General features: G+C 46.1%; 1 protein-coding gene across 1 annotated transcript; it reads left to right on the forward strand.

The window, feature by feature from the left end:
• Window positions 1–1,099: 1,099 nt before the first annotated feature.
• On the forward strand, window positions 1,100–17,811 carry si:ch211-121a2.4 (transmembrane protein 205). The gene is made up of 4 exons (XM_034180451.1): window positions 1,100–1,224; window positions 2,585–2,818; window positions 15,626–15,789; window positions 15,870–17,811. Exons 2-4 carry the CDS (start codon window positions 2,719–2,721, stop codon window positions 16,170–16,172), a joined length of 567 nt encoding a protein of 188 aa, XP_034036342.1. The 5' UTR covers window positions 1,100–1,224; window positions 2,585–2,718; the 3' UTR covers window positions 16,173–17,811.
• The last annotated feature ends 915 nt before the right edge of the window (window positions 17,812–18,726 follow it).

Raw genomic sequence — 18,726 nt, forward strand, 5'->3', positions numbered from 1 at the left:
TCTTTGATCATCCTGGAGCTGATCAATGGGTGAGCCTTTGCCATTCTGGTTATTCTTCTATCCATTTTGATGGTTGTTTTCCATTTTTTTCCATGCGTCTCTGTTTTTTTTGTCCATTTTAAAGCATTGGAGATCATTGTAGATGAACAGCCTATAATTTTTTGCACCTGCGTATAAGTTGTTCTTCTGAACAATATCTTGAACGTCCCACTTTCCTCAGGCTTTCAGAGAGAAAAGCATGTTCAACAAGTGCTGGCTTCATCCTTAAATAGGGGACACCTGATTCACACCTGTTTGATCCACAAAATTGACAAACTCACTGACTGAATGTCACACTACTATTATTGTGAACACCCCCTTTTCTACTTTTTTAACAATAGCCCAATTTCATAGCCTTAAGAGTGTGCATATCATGAATGCTTGGTCTTGTTGGATTTGTGAGAATCTACTGAATCTACTGGTACCTTGTTTCCCATGTAACAATAAGAAATATACTCAAAACCTGGATTAATCTTTTTAGTCACATAGCACTACTATTATTCTGAACACTACTGTATGTGTATATATATTACTTACTGAAGAAATTTGCACATCACTGTTTATAAGGCTAAATACTTGAATACTTTGTTCTGTGTTTATAAAGTTCAGTGCAACGTTCAGTCTACTGTGGTTGCACAAATCAGTTTTTTAAAATAATGGTGGTGGTATTTATTTATTTTAAATTTTAGATTTATTTCTTGTCATGTTTGGTGCCATTATTAATGCAAAATTATTTATATGCAGCTGTTTTCAAAACATTAATAAATTGTAATTAAAATAACTCAATTTAATATTGAGAAGTTATTTTGGAAATAAAGAGAACCGCAATGACAAATTCTGAAATATTGTGCATTTCTGGGGGGTGGGCACCACAAAGCATTTGTGCTTAGGGCACCCAAATGGCTTGTACCGGCCCTGGAAACAAGGCTAAAAAGTTGGACTGTGGAGAAGCGGAAGAAGTAAAACAGCAGACTTTCTGGGTGTGACTGGACCCCGCAGTCTGATTTTTGTCCAGTGGGTGGCAGTAGTGCAGCAGGCGGAACAGAAGGTGTGTTGAGTTTTGTTCGATCAGTTTTTCCAGGAGCACACACACACACACACACACATATATATATATATACTGTATATATATGTACTCACACAGACCTGGTAATGCACTTTCACCTTAACGTGTCTTGAATACAGGTAGGCTGACTTTTTTTTTATATATATACAAATACGTTTAAACTATATAAAAAACTTGTGTCGGTTCTGTAAACAGTAGCAGCCACTGGCTCAGTTAAAGTTTGCTTATCAAACTTAACTTGCCACAAGTTACGATAAGTTAAGTGGTGATGTTAGATAGCCGCTTCGCGCTAGATGTTGACGTTACCAGCCTGATTTTACAGCTATTGTACAAGTATTAACTATACCATTTTTACTGAGGTGACTTTGAAATAAACGATCACCGCCCTCTTTTGGGGGGGAAATGTTTAGTTTTTTTTTTCTTCTTTCTTTGCAAATATGTAATTGAATGCGGGTTTTATTTTTGTTATTAGTTTTTCTTTTTGTTTTTTTGTTGTTTTTTTTTTTAGTAACGGATAAGTGGAAGTTCTACACTTTTATTTTTGATTTCAGTCACTGGTTAAGGTCAACACAGCGGCACAGTTTCCTTGACAACAACGCGGAAGTTTGTGGACCACCTCGATTTAACCTTCCGCAAAAATAAATACGTAAATAAAAAACCTCTGCTCACTGGTAAAAAGTTACAAAGTGCACTGCATGTGTTTATTTATTTATCTATTTATTGTACCAGGCTATAAACATGTTTGTTTTGCTGTAAAGTTATAGAATTTAACTTGGGCTTCTCAGGGAAGTCACTTTTGGAGCCAGCCTCAAGTGGCCATGATTTGCCACTTCCACATTGGCTTTCTTTTTAGTTGCAGGGATTGATGTTTGTCACAGTAAAGGTAAACTTTTTAAAACAACTGGTTATGATGTTAGCTTCTTACCTTAGCCTCCTTCTGTTTTGGAGATGCCGTTATGCATTAAGTCATTACAATTCGGTTGTCGATGAAGGGCTCATTCCTGTTGTAAGCAGAAGAACACGTCCTGTATCGATGGGGTGAAAGCTCTTTATACTACCCACAAACAAAAGTAGTGGGGGGGTGTATAGGGATCACCCTGTCCTTCCATCCATGAGACTTGTAAGCAGTTTCTCCTAAACTGTTGGGTTGATTTCAGTGAAACTTCACACAATATGAAAATGTCCCTGAAGGAAAAGAATTCTGGTCTGATACCCCCAAGAGGAGAAAAATTTGACTTTAGTTCTTTTTATGATACATTAAATTTGTCATTTTCATATCCAGAAATTGATCAGTTTGTTAATTCAAGTATGTCATCACAAAATATTTACAACAGTACCACTGATACATATGTATAATGCAGTTAGCAAGTAACTACTGCGGCAGAGCTGGGAGATCATCGTGGTCTGTGATCATCACAGACCTATTTTTACACAGTTTCAAGTACTTAGATCTTGTGTCATATTCAATGTGTTTTGCAGAGGCTCTGCAGTGGAGCACCAAGTGCCCCCCAGAGAAGGAGACGAGAGGCCACACGGGATTACAGGCCTTTCAGAACAGTGCTGTTTTTTTGACTACAGCAGAACTGGAGCTGAGTGAAGCCCGAGGAGGAAACATGTCTGCTGACCAGGAGCCCACGTTCACAGTCAAGATGCTGCAGCTGCTGCTGCTCTCCACCTACTGGGGGATGCAAATCTGGGTCACATTCATTTCAAGTTTGTATCTCACACAGAGTTCACACGCAAATATACTCATGGGTGCTCACCTTGTCCTGCACATGTGCCACAATTGGTGGCAGCAGGAGATCCTTGCTGTGAAAACTAAAAAGTTGACAATTACATGGTAGCTAACATTAGCAAATATTTATTGTTGAAGACCGTCTCTTTCGGGGTTTTCTTTTTTTTCTGAATTCATACTTCTGAGTTATTAAAATGGGGAAAACAAACTCCACTCAAATCCAACTTCCCCCAGCACATATATATTTTCAAACCGGGAAAGTTGTTCAGTTAAATGCAGCTCTCTGTGTTGCCGGTGGAACTGTGACATCATGTGTCCATCAGAGCCCCAAGTCCACAGGAGTCCCAATGGATTCACAATTTTGCCATCGGACAAAATATTTAAATACATACCGTAACTAATCCTTTTGCTCTATGTGACACAGCCTTTCACATTGAGCTTTTTTATTCTTATTCTTATTTTTAGCAGTTGCAGTTATTGGAGCTGTGTGAATGCACATCAGAGCAGAAACAGTAAAGCGACTGTGTGTGCCGGGGAAGTGAAAACTCACAAAACACACTTAGAATCCAATCTGAGCTTTCTGATCAAAAGGGATTTGCAAAAATGCTATTTGAATCACATTTCAGACTACGAGTGAAGCTTGAACTGGATTTGGAAAAACAGATTTCATGAGTCCTGACTGTCCAATTATATGCAACATGAATCAGATTTTTACTGTCAGTGCACAGAGAGACAGTCAGCTGTATAAACTCACGTCACCTCCTATAAAACAGTACATTATAGACAAATAGATTAAAAAAAGCATATGAGTTTTTTTTTTCATGAGATCTACTGGAACTCAGCCCGCGATCAACTGGTTGGGTACGCTAGTTATGGAGTGTTTTCACATGATGTCATGACTCCAGAAGTGACCATCTCGGTGGTATGCCACTATCCATTCTGTTTATACCTGCATCTATTTTTAGCGTTCAGGCGCTATCATGGTGAATTATTATCACGTTGTTGGCTGCCACAGTCGGTCAGGCAGAAAGCCGACATGCATTACTACAGTCGGGAAAATAAGTATTTGACACCCTGTCAGTTTTGCAGGTTTTCCCACCTACAAATAATGGAGAGGTCTGTAATTTTTATCATAGGTACAGTTCAACTGTGAGAGACAGAATCTAAAAAAAAATCCAGAAAATCACATTGTATGATTTTTAAATAATTAATTTGCATTTTATTGCATAAAATAAATATTTGACCCCCTACCAACCAGCAAGAATTCTGGCTCTCACAGACCTGTTAATTTTTCTTTAAGAAGCCCTCTCACTTTGTGGGGTAAGAATGATTCTGAGAAAGCTCAGAGCTGCACAGGAGGACCTGGTCAATGACCTGAAGAGAACTGGGACCACAGTCACAAAGATTACATTAGCAACACATGATGCTGTCATGGTTTAAAACCCTGCAGGGCAGCAAGGTCCCCCTGCTCAAGCCAGCACATGTCCAGGCCCGTTTGAAGTTCACCAGTGACCATCTGGATGATCCAGTGGAGGCATGGGAGAAGGTCATGTGGTCAGATGAGACCAGAATAGAGCTTTTTGGAATCATCTCCACTTACCATGTTTAGAGGATGAGAACAACCCCAAGAAAACCATCCCAACTGTGAAGCATGGGGGTGGAAACATCATACTCTGGGGGTGCTCTTCTGCAAAGGGGACAGGACGACTGTACCGTATTGAAAGGAGGATGGATGGGTTCATGTATTGCGAGATTTTGGCAAACAACCTCCTTCCCTCAGTAAGAGCATTGAAGATGGGTCATGGCTGGGTCTTTCCAGCATGACAATGACCCCAAACACACAGCCAGGGCAACTAAGGAGGGGCTCCGTAAGAAGCATTTCAAGGTCCTGGAGTGGCCTGGCCAGTCTCCAGACCTGAACTCAATAGAAAATCTTTGGAGGGAGTTGAAACTCCAAACCTGAAATATTTGGAGAAGATCTGTATGGAGGAGTGGACCAAAATCCCTGTTGCAGTGTGTGAAAACTTGGTCAAGAACTACAGGAAATGTTTTACCTCTGTAATTAGTAGTTTCCATTACCACTGTAATGGCAGACAAATGTTTCTGTACCAATTGTTAAGCTCTGTTTTTCTAGGGGGTCAAATACTTATTTTCTGCAATAAAATGCAAATTAATTATTTAAAAATCATACAATGTGATTTACTGGATTTTTTTTTTTAGATTCTGTCTCTCACAGTTGAAGTGTACCTACAATAAAAATTACAGACCTCTTCATTCTTTATAGCTGGGAAAACCTGCAAAACTGACAGGGGGTCAAATACTTATTTTCCCCACTGTATAAATTGATGATGATCGGGAATGGTGGCAAAGTTTGTGCAAAAACTGTGAGAATGTGAAAATTGATGTTCTACTACAAGACCTCTTTAATAATTATCTTACCTTATTGGATCTGAGACAGTTATTTTTAAATCTGTCCATTGAACATTAAAATGTGGATGACAAACCATGATTCAAACATTTTGAAACCATTTTAAACCTGTCAGAGCTACAAGCTGTTTTTTTTACCCATTGTTAAGCTGAACGGAGCCTGAATGTCTGTAAATGCACAAACTCCCACATTTGGGATTTAACAGTGACTGTTAAAGCAAATTCACTTTAGTATCTTACCTGCATGTGTGGCAGAGCAGCATGAAACATTGTGCGCTGTGCATGTGCTGAGACATTAAATTTCCATTCATCCTCAACAATCCGTGATGAGCCACAAACAAACTGGTTATAGACAGACAAGCTTTTGCAGTTTTTCAAGTCTTTTGAGAGGTCCAGGTCTGATTTGATTTAACCTTTATTTAACCAGGTAAGTTATTAAGAAAACAAATTCTTATTTACAGTAACGACCTGGTGAAATAAGGTGAAAATAATAAGTAATAAAGATGTCCATGTACATAACACCAAGCAGTGAACGCTCACTCTCTGACCAGCAGACGACAGGATTTCACATGAACTTCATCAGTTAACTTCGTCTTCATCTCATGGCGCCATCCTGCTTCAATGCTGAGTCCATCTCTATAGCTCACGGCTGTCTCACAAAGTTCTACAATGTTGGAGAGCACAGACTGTATGCTTCCTCTATCTATTGTTTACTCACCAACATGGCCAAATTGGCTCAAATTCTGACATCTGTGCAAGCACTCTGTAGCAGCTCACACTCTGGAGGTCATTTTCAGCACGTAGTTCAAAATAGTCTTTTTAGCGATGAAGCTCCACTGAAACTCCACAATTCCACTCTACTGTATATAAGTATAGATTTTAGCAAAATATCTTGACAATGCCTAATGTGATTTTGATCAAACCTTGCGGGTACGTTGGGCCTATGGATGTGAATAAATTATTTGATTTTGTTTGGGATCAGTCAAGGTCATATTTCCACCAACATGCTAAGATACAGAAAAAAATGTCTCATTTTATGGAATGAGCTCTGATTGATTTATTTATTTTATATATTTTTGTGAATTTGACTATATAAAAGGCTGTGTAACACTTTCTTCACATGCCTGATACTGTGGAATGTGGGCGTGTTTCATCATGCTCGCTGACCACTTTTGGTTTAATTCTCACTGAATTTCTACCTTTGTTTCTTGTGAAACATGTTTCTTGTCACATTTTTGTAACCCAGAAGTGTAAATCCAGAATACAAGTTGCTACATGTTGCTCTTTGCAGTATATAATGAGCATGTTTGGTCTGGGAGTAGTTTTGAAACACTGCACATCTGTAATGGATTTTACTACATGTGCAACAAAAGAGAGCCGGTGTCGCCGACCGAACAGTCCCCCTCTAAAAATTGCCCTTACAGTACAGCAGTACAGCAGCAGCGCATCTGAGACTGACTTTCTGAGTCTGACTCTCTACACTCAACGCGATCAAAGGGAATAATGTGATTATTAACCATCAGATGACAAAATAAAACCTTTCAAGTCATTCTAAAGTCAGTTTTAAGCAAAACTAGGCTGTTTTAGCAGAAACAAGGCGATAATCAGTGAGTCGTTCCTGACGCTCCGAATGATGGAGGCACGGCAGGATGTCAGACTCAGAGGTGCTGCTGTGGCGCTCTGATCGGGCCCACATCTTTTATAACGAAATAATGCTGAATTTATGTGGAAATGATTGTTGCGCAAAAGCTTCAGATACCTGTCACTGAGATCGATGATGACTGGAGTGCAGTTTGAAGCAGAAACGAGGGGATAATCTGTGGAATCGCTGCTGATGCTCAGAAATAACGCATGCACAGTGAAGACAGGGCATACTAATTTCTTAGGGGGGACCGTTGGGTCAGTGACACCAGTCAAGGCAGTGGTGACTGATGATCACTCATTAGTTAATGCTGTATCCTGATGTTAACTATAAAACTATCCACTATCATTAGTGAGATAAAAAAAAAAAAAAACAGACTGAGCAACATTCAGCTGATTTATAACCAAAACAACCCTAGAGTTGTGTTTGTCTTCATCCTCTGTATGTAGGGAAAATCTTAAATAATGTGTGTGTAATCTGATCCCAGTGCAGCAGAGCTGCCATAGCATCACATGTCTGCTGTATTACAACGTTTTCACAGAAAACATTTTGTGTGCTTATTGAAATCCAGCAGTTGTACTCAGATTTCCCACCTGTGTGCACACTCAGGTGTGGGACAGGTCAGTTATGTCCATCCAGTCAACAGTTAGGGCTCTGAGAGCCACCTCCTTGGTGCATACTGGGAAATGTCACATTCTGAGTTGTTAGCTGGCACTGCTCAGAAAGCTTTATTGTGCCAAGTGTGAGCAAAGTTCAGGGTGAGGCCCTGCACGCGTCACACGCTCCCGCTGTCTGCTGGCTGACTGAGTTCACAGACTGACTTTTCTGTTGCTCTGGCCTCTCTGTTTTCACAATAATCCCACTCATGAGATTATTCTGACGACACGGTGAAGTCCATTCATACTGAAGACAAGCTGCTACGTGCAGTGAGATCCATAAGTATGTGGACAGCGACAGTTTTTGTAGTTTTCCCTCTGTGCAGCACCACAGTAGAGTTGAAATGAAGCATTCCAGACGTGCTTGTAGTGACTTCCAGCTTTAAGTGTTGTGTGGGCCGCCAGAAGAGGAGGTACTGCTGGCCCACCACCAGAGGGCGCCCTGCCTGAAGTGCGGGCTTCAGGCACGAGAGGGCGCTGCCGCCACGGACACAGCCGGGGGGGACAGCTGTCACTCATTATCTCTTGACAGCTGTCACCCATTCATGCTTCATCATCTCACTCATAAAACCCGGACGTCATCTCCACCTCATTGCCGAGATATCGTCGAACCATTCAGGTACTATTCTCAGCCTTAACTGTTGTGTCAGTCTGAACTCTTTTTTGCAGCCGCTTTCCTGCGGTGTTCCCTTATCTGTGAGACCGGCGCTTGGTGTGATCAGCGACGCTTCGCTTCACACCTCTACCAGATAAGTGGGTAGACAGGAGCTGCCACGAGTGTGTGTTAGAGGTGGAGGTGGAATTCCACCATTGTTGTTACTGGGTGTGCACACACCCATATCTTATTGTCCTCTGCTCCCTGCCAGCAGTACCAGATCCGACCTTCGAAGACGGTGGCCACCTGGGGACTCGGGACTTGGCGGCTCCAGTATTCTCCGGGTTCGGTGGCGGAGGAAATCGTGTGGTTCCGGTTCATCTCAGGACAGATGTCTTCTATCCTCGAGCCTGCCCACACATCAACCCTTGTGATTGACTGTCTGTAAATTTCACATTCCTCTGTGTTGTGCTTATGCACAACAGTAAGTGTTCATATTCGACTCTTTCATTGTCCGTTCATTTACGCCCCCTGTTGTGGGTCCGTGTCCACTACACTTTCACAACAGGATATTTCGGCCAGCGTCATGGATCCCGAGGGCGTCACCCATCTGTTGGACAGCCCAATGGAAGAGCAGGGTGCACAGGCATCTGCAGGAGGCGTGCTCTGTGAGTTGCAGCAAATCCTCACCAGCCTTTACCGCTCTGCTGGATTTGATGACCGAGCAAAACGTCATCCTTAATCGCAGGATGGAGGCTCTCACCGCACAGGTGGAAGCGCGCGATCAGAGCGCTGCTGCGCTTCCTCCTCCTGCGACCCGTTGCCGGATATTAACGTTCCACTGGTCGTTCAACGAACCCCCCCACCATCCCCTGAGGCATACATAAGTCCCCCAGAGCCGTACGGGGGTTGTGTGGAGATGTTGCGCGGACTTTCTGATGCAGTGTTCGCTCGTCTTTGCACAACGACCCGTGATGTACGCGTCTGACACCAGCAGGTGGCTTATGTTATTAACTTGCTTCGTGGTGAGGCACGCGCGTTGGGCTACAGTGCTTTGTAGCCCAAGCTACAAAAACACTGTCTCAACAGGTCCTGTGAGAGCAAAACTCACGGCTCCCTTAACCTCTTATACTGGGTTTGTGAGGGAGTTCAGAACAGTGATCACCCTAACAGAGGAGAGACCGCTTCAACATGCTGCTGTCATGCGACAGGGGCGCCGGAGCGCAGCCGAATATGCAGTCGACTTCCGCATCGCGGCTGCGAGGTCCGGCTGGAATAACGTTGCACTCCGCGCCACCTTCATAAACGGACTGGTCGTCGGTCCTAGAAGGAGCACCTGGTAGCTAAGGAAGAACCAACGGGATTTAGATGGGCTTATCGATCCTCATTATACGGTTAGACAATCGGTTGGAGGAACGCCGTCAGGAGCGAGACGAAGGACGTGGCCGGGCACGCGCCGTCCCTCTCCCTTCCGGGTTCGAAAAAGGTTCCGCCCTCCCCACGCTCCACAGCCTCAACCGCTCCGTGTGGCTACAGCTCCCCCTGCTGACGAAGCTATGGACACGAGCAGGGCCACATTTAGGGCCACCTATCAGACAGTGGAGGCTGGCCCCCGGGAGTGTTTTGTCATGCGGTTCAAATGAGCACATGCAGAGAGACTGCCCCAAGCGGTTAAACACCAATGCCCGCCCCTAGAAACTGGGCTAAGGGTGGGCCAAGACATTCACGTGGGAAATACACATATTTCCACACGACTCCCAGTTACAATCCTAAGCGGGGATTTAACCCTTCAAGCCCCAGCACTGGTGGACACGTGGTCAGAAGGGAATCTGCTGGACAGCAGATGGGCAAGGGAGGTAGTGCTCCCTCTGGTGGCGCTCCCTTCGCCATTGCAGGTGCGGGCACTAGATGGCACCCTTCTCCCTTTAATCACGCACAAGACACAACCCGTACTCTGGTGGTGTCTGGAAATCAATCGGGAGGAGATCGAGTTTTTTGTGACTCCTTCTACCTCCCGCGTGATTTTGGGCTTCCCATGGATGTTGAAACACAATCCCCGGATTGACTGGCCCTCTGGGGTGGTGGTTTCAGTGGAGCGAAACCTGCCATCGGGTGTGTTTAGGATCCTCGGTTCCTCCCGGTTTACATGCTAAGGAGGAGGTCAAAGTCCCTCCCAATCTGACGGCGGTGCCGGGTTGAGTACCACGATCTTGCTGATGTCTTCAGCAAGGATCTGGCACTCGCCCTTCCCCCGCACCGTCCGTACGATTGTGCCATTGATCTGATTCCAGGCGTTGAGTTCCCGTCCAGCAGGCTGTACAACCTCTCACGACCTGAGCGCGAATCATGGAGACCTACATCCGGGACTCATTAGCTGCCGGGCTGATCCGGAACTCCACCTCCCCGATGGGTGGCAGGTTTCTTTTTGTGGGCAAGAAAGATGGCGGACTCCGTCCATGCATTGATTACAGAGGGCTGAACGAGATTACGGTTCGCAACCGATACCCGTTGCCGTTGTTAGATTCCGTGTTCACCCCCCTGCATGGAGCCAAAATCTTTACTAAGCTGGATCTTAGGAATGCGTATCACCTGGTTCGGATCCGGAAGGGAGGACGAGGGAAGACGGCATTTAACAACCCCGTTAGGTCACTTTGAGTACATGTCATGCCGTTCGGCCCTCACCCAACGCCCCCCACCGGCTACGTCCAAGCCTTGGTTAACGAACGTCTTGCGGGACTTCCTGCACCGAGTCGTCTTCGTATATCTTGACGATATTCTCATCTTTCTCCGGATCCTGAGACTCATGTCCACATGTACGTCAGGTCCTGCAGCGTTGTTAGAGAACCGACTGTTTGTGAAGGGCGAGAAGTGCGAGTTTCACCGCACTTCTTTGTCCTTCCTGGGTTTATCATCTCCTCTAACTCCGTCGCCCTGATCCGCCAAGGGTTGCGGCAGTGAGAGATTGGCCCCAACCAACAAGCTGTAGGGAAGCTGCAACAGTTCCTCGGCTTCGATAATTTTTAAGGAGGTTCATTAAGGGCTACAGTCGGTAGTTAGCCCCCTGACCTCTCCAAAAGTCCCTTCACCTGGTCGGATCGGTGCGAAGCCGCGTTCAAGGAGTTGAACGACGGTTCTCTACTGCGCCAGTTTTGGTGCAGCCCGACCCTAGCCGCCAGTTTGTGGGTGAAGTGGACGCCTCTGACTCAGGGATAGGAGCCGTGCTATTCCAAGAAGCGGAGAGACCGATAAGGTTCTTCACCTGTGTGCCTACTTTCTCGCAGGTTGACCTGGCTGAACGGAACTATAACGTCGGCAATCGAGAACTCTCCTTGCGGTGAAAGAGGCTCCTTGAGAGTGAGACACCTGTTGGATGGAGCTTCTGTTGCCGTTCAACGGTTTTCACTGACCATCGGAACCTGGAGTATATCAGGACCGCCAGGCCGGCTGAACCCCAGGCAAGCCCGCTGGTCACTGTTCTTCGGGCGTTTTGACTTCCGGATCACCTATCGTCCCGGGACCAAGAACCAGATATCGGATGCCTTGTCCCGGGTACACGAAGAGGAGGTCAAAACTGCGCTGTCGGATCCACCGGAGTCCATCCTTCCTGAGTCCACTATCGTGGCCACCCTCACCTGGGACGTGGAGAAGACCGTCCGGGAAGCCCTGGCACGAAGCCCGGACCCGGGAACTGGACCAAAGGACAGACTATACGTCCCACCAGAGGCCAGGGCTGCGGTTCTAGACTTCTGTCACGGTTCCAAGCTCTCCTGTCATCCGGGGGTGCGAAGGACCGTGGCAGTTGTCCGGCAGCGCTTCTGGTGGGCGTCTATGGAGGCCGATGTCCGGGAGTACATCCAGGCCTGCACCACCTGCGCCAGGGGCAAGGCTGACCACAGGAAGTCCCAAGGACTGCTCCAACCACTTCCTGTGCCTCATCGCCCCTGGTCCCACATCGGCCTGGATTTTGTCACGGGCCTCCCACCGTCCCAGGGCAACACCACCATCCTCATGATAGTGGACCGATTCTCCAAGGCGGCCCAATTCGTGGCCCTCCCGAAGCTCCCTACGGCCCAGGAGACAGCGGACCTCCTGGTCCACCACGTCGTCCGTCTGCATGGGATACCTACTGACGTTGTCTCGGATCGTGGTCCCCAGTTTTCCTCTCAAGTCTGGAGGAGTTTCTGCAGGGAACTGGGGGCCACCGTGAGCCTCTCGTCCGGGTACCACCCACAGACGAACGGACAGGCAGAACGGGCCAACCAGGAGTTGGAACAGACCCTCCGCTGTGTGACATCCGCGCACCCGACGGCCTGGAGCAACCACCTGGCCTGGATCGAGTATGCACATAACACCCAGGTGTCTTCTGCCACCGGCCTCTCCCCGTTTGAGGTGTGTTTGGGGTACCAGCCCCCATTATTTCCCGTGGTTGAAGGGAGAGGTCGGTGTGCCCTCGGTCCGGGCCCATCTTCGGAGGTGCCGTCGGGTGTGGCGCACCGCCCGTTCTGCCTTGTTGGAGGCCCGGACGAGGGCCAAGACCCATGCAGACCGCCGGCGGTCCCCGGCCCCTGCATACCAGCCCGGGCAGGAGGTGTGGCTATCGACGAAAGACATCCCGCTTCAGGTGCAATCACCGAAACTGATGGACATGTTCATCGGACCCTTCCGAATCCTCAAGGTCCTCAGCCCTGCAGCAGTGAAGCTCCAACTCCCAGCTTCACTGCAGATCCACCCGGTATTCCACATCTCCAGGATCAAACCACACCACACCTCACCCCTCTGTGCTCCCGGTCCGGCGTTGCCTCCTGCCCGGATCATTGACGGGGAGCCGGCCTGGACAGTGCGCCGGCTCCTGGACGTCCGTCGATGGGCCGGGGGTTCCAATATCTGGTGGACTGGGAGGGGTATGGACCCAAAGAACGCTCCTGGGTGAAGAGGAGCTTCATCCTGGATCCGGCCCTCCTGGCCGATTTCTACCGTCGACACCCGATAAACCTGGTCCTGGCGCCCGATGGGGGGGGGGTCCTGTTGTGTGGGCCGCCAGAAGAGGAGGTACTGCTGGCCCACCACCAGAGGGCGCCCTGCCTGAAGTGCGGGCTTCAGGCACGAGAGGGCGCTGCCGCCACGGACACAGCCGGGGGTGACAGCTGTCACTCATTATCTCTTGACAGCTGTCACCCATTCATGCTTCATCATCTCACTCCATAAAACCCGGACGTCATCTCCACCTCATTGCCGAGATATCGTTGAACCATTCAGGCACTATTCTCAGCCTTAAAGTAAACTGTGTGTCAGTCTGAACTCTTTTTTGCAGCCGCTTTCCTGTGGTGTTCCTTATCTGTGAGACCGGCGCTTGGTGTGATCAGCGACGGCTTCGCTTCACACCTCTACCAGATAAGTGAGTAGACAGGAGCTGCACGAGTGTGTGTTAGAGGTGGAGGTGGAATTCCCACCGTTGTTGTTACTGGGTGTGCACACACCCATATCTTATTGTCTCTGCTCCCTGCCAGCAGTACCAGATCCGACCTTCGAAGACGGTAGCCACCTGGGGACTCGGGACTTGGCGGCTCCAGTATTCTCCGGGTTCGGTGGCGGAGGAAATCGTGTGGTTCCGGTTCATCTCAGGACAGACGTCTTCTATCCTCGAGCCTGCCCACACGTCACCCTTGTGATTGACTGTCTGTAAAATTTCACATTCCTCTGTGTTGTGCTCATTCACAACAGTAAAGTGTTCATATTCGACTCTTTCATTGTCCGTTCATTTGCGCCCCGTTGTGGGTCCGTGTCACTACACTTTCACAACATTAAGTCTTTGTTGTGAGTGGGATGATGCACTCACACTCACTTTTATACATAATCATTTCTTTTTCAGGACAGTTGACTGACAAACAGTTGTTGTGGCCAGGTGTTGATCTGGGGTTGATTCCAAGTGTTAAATTTGCATTTGATAGCTGTTCATTGGAACTTTCATCATTAGGTCCAAAGACATGTTGTTGCAAGTAGGTCTCCTTCATCAGAAAAGGTAAAAACATTACCTTTGGTGTCTTTGGTTCCATAATGGCAACCACCCAGACAGGCAACCATCCATTCCCGCCATCAAAGGTAACCATCTGCTGCAGACAGGTGAAATGTGGACGTGCCTTTGGCCTATGTGCTGGATCATGCACAGAGGAAAACGTGCCACTCGGCCAAAATGTCATAGTTGTGTTCCCTCAAAATGCAAGCGATACTCGAGTATCCCTAGTCTTTAACTGTTGTTGGGTTGTTGTGGCTGGCACACCTCTACAGTGTTGCATGGAAGTTAGGAAGCGTACATCTGGATTGGCAAACTGAGGTGCTGATCCCCATCATATTCAGGAGGATCAGTTGAGTTCCAGCCTGCCTGTGGAACGGTGGACCAACTCTTTACCATCGCACAGATTTTAGCTTGGGAGTATGTCCAACTAGTTTATATGTGTTTTGTGGACTTGGAAAAGGGTGCTGCAGTAGTATGAGGTACCAGTGTCGCAGACTGAACAGTCCCCCCTAAAAATCGGTCCACCCTGCTTTCACTGCGCATTCGTTATTTCTGAGCGTCAGCAGTGATTCACTGATTATCTCCTCGTTTCTGCTTTAAACTGCACTCCAGTCATCGTCTATCTCAGTGACAGATATCTGAAGCTTTTCTACAACAATCATGTCCACATAAATTCAGCATTATTCCATCATAAAAGACGGAGGAAAGTGATCAGAGCGCACAGCAGCTGCTGCGGCGCCTACATCAATTCATAGCGTCAGTAACGACTCGCCAATTATCGCCTCATTTTCTGCTAAAACGGCCTCATTTCTGTTGACTTTAGAATGATTTAAGAGGTTTTACTTTGTCATCTGATGATTAATAATCCCATTAATCCATTTGATTGGTTTGGGTGTAGAGAGTCTGTCTCAGACGTGCTGCTGAGCTCCAAAATGACGCATGCACAGTGAAGGAAGGGCGGACCGATTTTTAGGGGGGACCATTCGGTCAGCGACACCGGCCTCTATATGTACAAAGTAGGAGCTGTGTCCGCATTCTCAGCACTGCATCAGACAAGTTTGTGGTGGGTGTTGGATTTCACCAGGACTGTGTCTTGACACCAATCCTGTTTGTGATTTTCACAGACAGGATTTCAAGTGCAGTCAGGGACGGGAGGGTCAGTTTGAGACTGGGCATGAAGCAACTGAGAAAGAGGATCAGCACCTCCAAAACTGAGACCATAGTGTTCTGTCAGAAAAGAATGGAATGTCCCCGATGGGTCAGGAGAGTTATTGCCCAAGTGGAGGAGTTAAAAAGACAGTCAAAGACAAAGACTGTCACTGTCCAAGTACTTATGTGTTTGACTGTAGTACACTGCTATAACAGCAGACCTTACCATCAGTGCTGCAGCACAAACCCACATCATATTATGTGTCAATGTTGTATTTGTTTTATGGTGTCATTTCTGCACAGGCTTTGTGATGGACAGCCACCTCACCAGACACACATACGGTTTCATTCAGAGTCGGCTGGTGCCCTTCTATCTCCACTTGGGTGCAGCTTGTGCCTTCTTTAACCTCACCATCTACGCCATCTATCATCCCAGCGACTTGCTAGATGAGCGAGAAGCCTTTCAGGTCAGTCACCGTCACCGCAGTGTCACAGCCATTCTGAAATATGCGCGGTTACTCACTGCTCTCGCTGTGCCTCCCGCCAGATCTTCATCTTCTTTGTGTCTGTGACGGTGGCGGCCATTAACGCTCAGTGGTTTGGTCAAATGGCGTCAGAGATGATGGCTGACATGCACCTTATGGAGCAGGCGTGCGGCCTGGGCCAGGACATAGGCCTGTCATCCAACCGCAAAGCTTATGCAAAACTGTGCGAGACGGACGTGAAATACCGCCACCTGAGCAGCCGCCTGTGGCTGTACAGACTGCTGTCATCCCTCTGTAACCTCTGCTGCATCTGCTGCAACTTCTACAGCCTTTGCAATATGGCTGAAAACCTCGTGGCACTCTAAGAGACTGTGCTGCAGAAGCTCTGAGGTTTTTGTACTAAAGCACTCAGTCATATATAACACAGTGTCACATTTCCCTCTGTCATGTGACGAGAAGCGTCAGATGACGCGTGCTGAGTTTTCTCTCCCCATCACTTTCGTTTGTTCTCACTAAAGCCAGAGAAATGGTGTGTGTTTTTCTTTTTTTTTTTTGAATATAGAGAATAACAGTTTGACAATACAATGTGGAAAAAAAAATTCTACATTTTAAGTATATAAAGGAAACACCTATATGGTGGTAGAGTGGCCGAAAAAGATAGAAAACAAATAATGTGCAAAATCAGCCACCATAAATTCCTAAACAGTAGTTTAAATAAAAACTGAACCAAATAAAAAAAAAATCACACACGGAACGAAGTCAACCCACCCCCCGCTCAGTCAGAGCAGCCACATGATTCCGTAAAAAAGTGGCAGATGAAACTTAATCAGGCAACACCTGTAGTTCCATAAAATAAAATATAAAAGGTGGCCATTTATGAAAAAACTTCCCAGTGGATCTTCATTGTATATTTAATTTTCTCCCATTTAATAAAAAAAAAAATTATTTTAACCACTCAGAGATAGAGAGACAAGTCGCTAATTTCCAATGTAACAAGATGGTCCATCTCGCTATCAATGATGCAAATTCTACAATATCACTTTGTATGGAGGTTAATGGAACTATCGTTGAATGGAACTATCAGGGATCCTGAATATAGTTACCAATAGGCATGTCTACAGAGTGATTCCAAGAACCTTTGACATAATGCCAAAAACTATGTAGGTTTGGACAAAGAAAGAACATGACTTAAATGGCAATGGTTTGTGTTTTTAATATCATGGACACTGTAGCTGCACTTGTTGAGGCAAACAAAAGAAAGTGAATTGCTGATGCGCTGCTTGGTTCCTGCTTTTCCTGTTTACAGGTTACTGAGTTCCAATAGCCATCACACCTCGATCCCGTGCCACTGGTTTGCCTGGCTTAGATTGTGTTTGCTTTAGAGTACTTGTGGACCTGTACTTCAGGTTTTGAAGTATATGTGTCAGTTATGTCTTCACGGTTACTGACGTGGGGGAAAAAACTTAAAATGTTAATGCTGTTGTGTACAAAAAAAAAAAAAAAAATCTTGCTTTCAGTTCAAACAAGGTGTGTCTTGACTAAGGATATGGCATACCAGTGAGCTTAACAGTTGCTGTTTAACACTTATAACCAGCATAACATACAGATTATGCTGGAGATATTAATACAGATCCAGACGGTGCTCTTCTTTACAGCTTCCACTTTAATGAGGAACTCGGATTTTTCAGCCCAGGCTCTATTTTTAGATATTACTGGGTTCAGCTTGTCACTTGGGACAAAAACAGCCGTAGTCTTGTATTGAATTAGAATGCCAACACTATCACAGGCTAAACAGCTGTACGTTGTAAGCCTATGGGTTAAAGCTAAAAACCTCACAGTAAACCAATTTTTGTCACCATTGAACAGGCGAAAATGTCATTAGAAGGATCTGGTAGCATGGAGAAGGATCCCTGCTGAGGTAACATGCACATGTAAAAAGCTTTTTAGTACAACTGATTATCTAGGCAGTGACTTACGTTATGGGGCTATTCCACCGAGCTATGTTCCTTCGTTCCTACGTTTGAAGCATCGTCATAACTTCTTTATCCATCTTTGTGAATCTTGAACAAACTTATCATCAAGACCAGTTTTGAAATTGGGGTCAAATTTTCAAACTGTTCACCAAATTTCATCCGAGTCACAAAATCAACACTAGTGTGTGGTAACTTTCAGGTGTCCATAGTCTTAAAGTAGACCTGCACTGAAATAAATGTGGTCAGATCTCAGAAAGAAATAGCTGATATGTATTTATAAGACCCTTATGAATGCAGTATGAGGGTAGGCTGAAAAGTTCTAAGGCTCACCAAGAAGGAGAAATGCCATTTCAATAAAACTTGGCATGCATTAAGTTCAACTCTTCTGATGACTAACTGTGTTATTTTCTTCCAGGTTGTGAGGTAGTTTGTGGTTCATAGCCAAGTTTGAAAGTTCGTGGTAGAGAGAAACGGCAAAAATGGACAAAATCTGGCATCGCGGGTGTGATTAAGTACCTGCATAAGAAGGGTTAAAGCCCAAGGACATTCATGCAGATATGGTTGCTACATTAGGGGATGAAGCTCCCTCCATATCTACAGTGCAGAAGTGGGCAGCTGAATTTAAGAGGAGCAGAGAGAGCCTTGAAGATGACCCAAGGTCTGGGCGGCCTGCAGCAGCCACAACCCAGAAAAAACATTGACCTTGTTCATGAAATGGTGATGGACGACAGACGAGCGACGATTAATCAGCTAGCAGATGCTGTGGGAATATCCCGTGAGAGAATTGAACACATTCTGCATGAAGAACTTGGAATGTCAAAGGGGTTAGCTTGGTGGATGCCACGTCTTCTGATGCCTGATCAGAAACGCACCAGGCTAGTCATGTCGAGGGCAAACTTGGCGCAATTTGAAGAGGATCCAGCCAATTACATGGAACATTTTCTTA

Source organism: Thalassophryne amazonica, chromosome 10, assembly GCF_902500255.1.
Source record: "Thalassophryne amazonica chromosome 10, fThaAma1.1, whole genome shotgun sequence".
NCBI lineage: Eukaryota > Metazoa > Chordata > Actinopteri > Batrachoidiformes > Batrachoididae > Thalassophryne > Thalassophryne amazonica.